The 4,238-nt window shown below is 41.9% G+C and overlaps 1 protein-coding gene across 1 annotated transcript; it reads left to right on the plus strand.

Moving 5' to 3' along the window:
* Positions 1–1,771: 1,771 nt before the first annotated feature.
* Positions 1,772–4,238, plus strand: LOC125377039 (BTB/POZ domain-containing protein 6-like). The gene is made up of 2 exons (XM_048389839.1): positions 1,772–2,040; positions 2,454–4,238. Exons 1-2 carry the CDS (start codon positions 1,772–1,774, stop codon positions 3,547–3,549), a joined length of 1,365 nt encoding a protein of 454 aa, XP_048245796.1. The 3' UTR covers positions 3,550–4,238.

Here is a 4,238-nt window from a genome sequence, read left to right on the forward strand (position 1 = left end):
ATCGGATGTGTCGAATCCCGGATAATACAAACTATTTATCTCCTCCCCGGAATGGGACACAACAGGTTTGACTGTAGTTACAGGTTGGTAGATCTTTTCAAAATGCCACAACCACCAGTCACAAAACATATGCAAACAGACTAGGGTTGTCTGTTTGCTTGTTGTTTGACGCCGCACTCAGCAATATTCCAGCTATGTTAAGACGGTCTGTAAATGATCGAGACTGGACCTGACAAACCAGTGTTTAATATCATGAGAATCGATTCACGCAATTGGGATACGAAGATATGCAGCAACCAAGTCAGCGAACCTGACCACCCGATCCCATTAGTCGCCGATTACGACAAGCATGGGCTGCTGAAGACCTATTCTATCCCCGATCCTCACGGGTAAGGGTTGGCTGTAAGGTTTGTTGTCATGTGGTTGTCCCCGATGTGATGGTGAAGCATGACTTTTATGGGCTACCGTATACTTGCAGATTTCGCTCAATATCAAGGCTTCAGTTCACCTCATTTCTAACATTGACCTTCGTATTTGTATGGACCTTTGTCGATGGTAATAAAAACATGACATCTGACATCAAAAGTTCAATTTGCCTTTCGACCGAGTCGTGAAGATGTGAGTGATATATATGCATTTGGAAATACAGTTTTATTTATTTTTTTTGTTTTTTTTTGTTTGACCACTCGGCTATATTGCAGCTATAGTAAGTTGCCTCTCACGACGAGATGATGGCAATTCTTACCCGGAATCCCCACTGGTCTAACAGTAAAGTTGTATCTTTAGTCTTTGGAGACAGGGTTGAGTTATATGGGTTTTAACAATTTATTGAAAGTTGGGCATGTGGATTTTAGAGATCTGATAAACATTTCCTATATATGCCCCTTCCGATAGTGCCATCTACTTTGAATAACATCCATTTATATCTGGCTTTACCTTCAAGAGAAATTAATTTCATACTGTTCAACCGAATGACATTTCATTGTGAGATACCTATTACAGGTCATTCCTCAATATGTGTAAACAGACATCTCTCTCAGGCTAATGCTACGAAAACAATGTGAGCTGTTTGTAAACAAACAAAAATTGCCCACAATGCCTATGTTTTTTGGGGTGGTGGTGTAGCCTAGTGGTTTAAGCGTTCGTTAGACACGCCGAAGAACAGGTTCGATTACTCAGATGGGTACAATGTGTGAAGCTTATTTCTGGTGTCCCCCGATGTGATATTGCTGAAATAATGTTAAAAGCAGCGTAACACCATACTCACTCACTCAAACGTTATTGAAAACAATTAATTGTTAAGTGAATTTCAATACTCATTCAAAGAACCTTTACACTGATTTAATGCGGGCTACTGTCTATATATTCTATATCATCTATATATTCTATAATATGTATGTATTTATGTCTTGTCTGTTCAAAGCTACAAGATCCCCGGCCGCGTCATACAAAAAGACGTTAAAAGATGGTACTTGTTGTTACCCTGTCTGGCGCTCGGCATTAAGGGGCTAAAACAAGGACTGGTTGGCTCGGAGTCAGTATACTGTGTCTGAGTGGGGTATTCATGTTAGACTGCGGCATGGTATCTGAATGAGCTAGCACTATAAATCGGCATCAGTCCGGACTAGTACAAGCAGCCACACAAACACACACACGTACATGCACGTCGCTATATAAGTGCAATAATCTTGGACGCGACGTTAAACTAAATTTCACCTCACCTCACCTATAATATGTATGTATTTATTTCCTGTCTGTTCAAAGCTGCAAGATGTCAGGTGCGAGCCCAAAATCTGGAACAGTCGATAACTGGCAGGCTGGGAAGACTGTCACAGAGTGTAATCTGCGCATGCTCGACACGGAAGATTTCTGTGACGTCACCTTCCGTGTCGGGTCAGAGAAACAAGTGGTCCGAGCTCACCGCTACGTTCTTGTCAGTCGCAGCTGTGTCTTCCATGCCATGTTCTGTGGCCCCCTGGCGGAGACAAGGGAGGTAACCATCACCGACATTGAGGCAGACATCTTCAAAGAGTTCTTAAGGTGAGATTAATCTAGCGGTATATTAATTAATACACAAATTAAGATAACACCTCACATATTCTTTATCTGCTTTCATATCAATGTTTCGAAAATGCTGTGAAGACAGGTATTATGTTTGTCATGTTTGACTTCGTACATTCACTTACAGCATTAAGTCAAAATACCGTACATAAAGTGTGTGCTACAGGGTAGTGAGGTTTGTATGTAGTATATATGCTTACCGGGTCTAGCTAGTGAAAAGAAGGAAAATAATGTACTACCCCCTCTAAATACTATATACCATATTTTTCGGTCCACAACAAGTCGACAAGTAAAAGATATAACTCAATGTTAGTATGCTGCTGTGATTATGAATTACGCTGACAAAATTATAAAATAAAATTTCCTGTCCTTTTTCTTACGCGTTACTGTAGGTATGTGTACACAGACCAGACAACTATCAACGCTGACACAGTCGCAGGATTAATGTACACATCCAGGAAATATTTTCTTGATGCATTGTTCAATCTGTGTGTAACGTTCATGGAAAAGTCCCTGTCAGAAGACAATGCCTGTCACATCCTGGAGGAGTGTCATGGTTACGGGGAGCTGGACATGGAACAGAAGGCCCTGGAGATTCTTACTCAAGGAGGGAAGAAAGTCATCCAATCTCCCGGCTTTGTGAAACTTTGCTCCGATTGTATGAATAAGTTTGTCAGGTCAGATGTTTTATATTTGAAAGAGGAAGACGTATTTGATGCAGTGCTGTCCTGGACAAAGGAAAGATGCCGGAAGGAAGGTGTGAGTGACACACCTAGGAACATACGGAGACTTCTGGGAGAGATGAGGTATGAGATCCGGTTTACCAGCATCCCCCTGGAGTACCTGGTGAAGGTTGTCGGCCCATCTGGGGTGTTGACAGCGGATGAGAGAGTACGAATAATGGACAGAAATGTAGACACAACTGTTGACATATCTCCATTTAAACATTCACAGAGAAATACTATTGGTTGGAAACTGAAGGCACCCTGTAAACGTGTGGCTAGGTTTACGTCTCACAGTTTGTGGGGTCCTAGTTTGAGAAGTGGGATAAGTGCTATCTCCTTCTCACCTAGTCGTAGCATTCTCCTACTGGGGTGTCAGCTGTATGTTAGTTGGAAGGATGCTGAGTTTACACTGACAATAAGAGTGTATGACGCCAATAACGTGGCGATTGATGAACCTTTCGTGAACACAAAGATGACGGTTCAAGCCATGGGAAAGGTGAATGACGTCCTGTTTCCCAGGTTTATTTCCCTCACAGCAGGTGCGACCTATACTCTGTATGTGGACATGGAGGGACCTTTGACCGGCTTTGGTGAAAAAGGAAATGCTACAGTAACAGTAGATGGGGTACAGTTCAAATTTACAGACTCTCGAATGTGCACTACAGACACATCAACAGAGAGAGGACAGATACCTGGTTTGTTGTACAGTCTCCCGCCGCCATATGCAGTACTGGTATATCAGGTGTGTGTCGCTGACTGCTAAGGCGATGATATATGATAATTTGATATCAAGCAAACCAGATCATCTTCCATATGATCATATTAACAGATTTAATCCCATTAAATTCCATCTGACTATCAGTGACATCTGGCTTGAACGCACTGGTGATGTAGACTACGTTACATCTGTGTAGAACAGGGAGTTAATAAACACTAAACCAATTCCCACCTATACAACATGGTTGTTTGCACCTTTCAGAATATATGAGAGGACAAGGAGGTGATTGCTGATATTTGCTTCCAAATAAGTGTTCTTAAGATTTGTAGATATAACTCGTATATCTATTTGCCTTTGAGGCATCTTACATACTGACGTCAACAGCATAATGTATTGTGCGTGGTTGGATTGATGCCTGAAGCTCTAGTGCAAGTCTGTAGTGACGTAATGAAGGGTGAAGGTCGTTTTGGTTACTCACCGTTTGTAGGGCACGTGAAAACATAAATGCACGTGTGCTTTGTTGTGTGTGTTGTTAATCATACTTCCCCTTGATATTGATCACGACATTGCGGCTGAACTATGCTGTATCTAAGATGTGGTTTTGTATTCAGTGGACCCGTGAAGATCCAGGGTAGAATAGGTCTTCAGCAACACATGCTTGTCGTAAGAGGCGACTAAAGGTTTCGGAAGGTCATGTCATTGTATCCCAATTACGGAATGATGCTCATGATATC

This window comes from Haliotis rufescens, unplaced genomic scaffold (genome assembly GCF_023055435.1).
Source record: "Haliotis rufescens isolate VD_foot unplaced genomic scaffold, xgHalRufe1.0.p SCAF_8, whole genome shotgun sequence".
Taxonomy (NCBI): Eukaryota; Metazoa; Mollusca; class Gastropoda; order Lepetellida; family Haliotidae; genus Haliotis; species Haliotis rufescens.

What these genes read in the sequence shown, in the direction of transcription:
- LOC125377039 (XM_048389839.1), top strand. Translation starts at nt 1,772, where the DNA reads ATGTCAGGTGCGAGCCCAAAATCTGGAACAGTCGATAACTGGCAGGCT. An exon ending in ATCTTCAAAGAGTTCTTAAG is followed by an intron (nt 2,041 to 2,453) that starts GTGAGATTAATC and finishes GCGTTACTGTAG; the next exon opens with GTATGTGTACACAGACCAGA.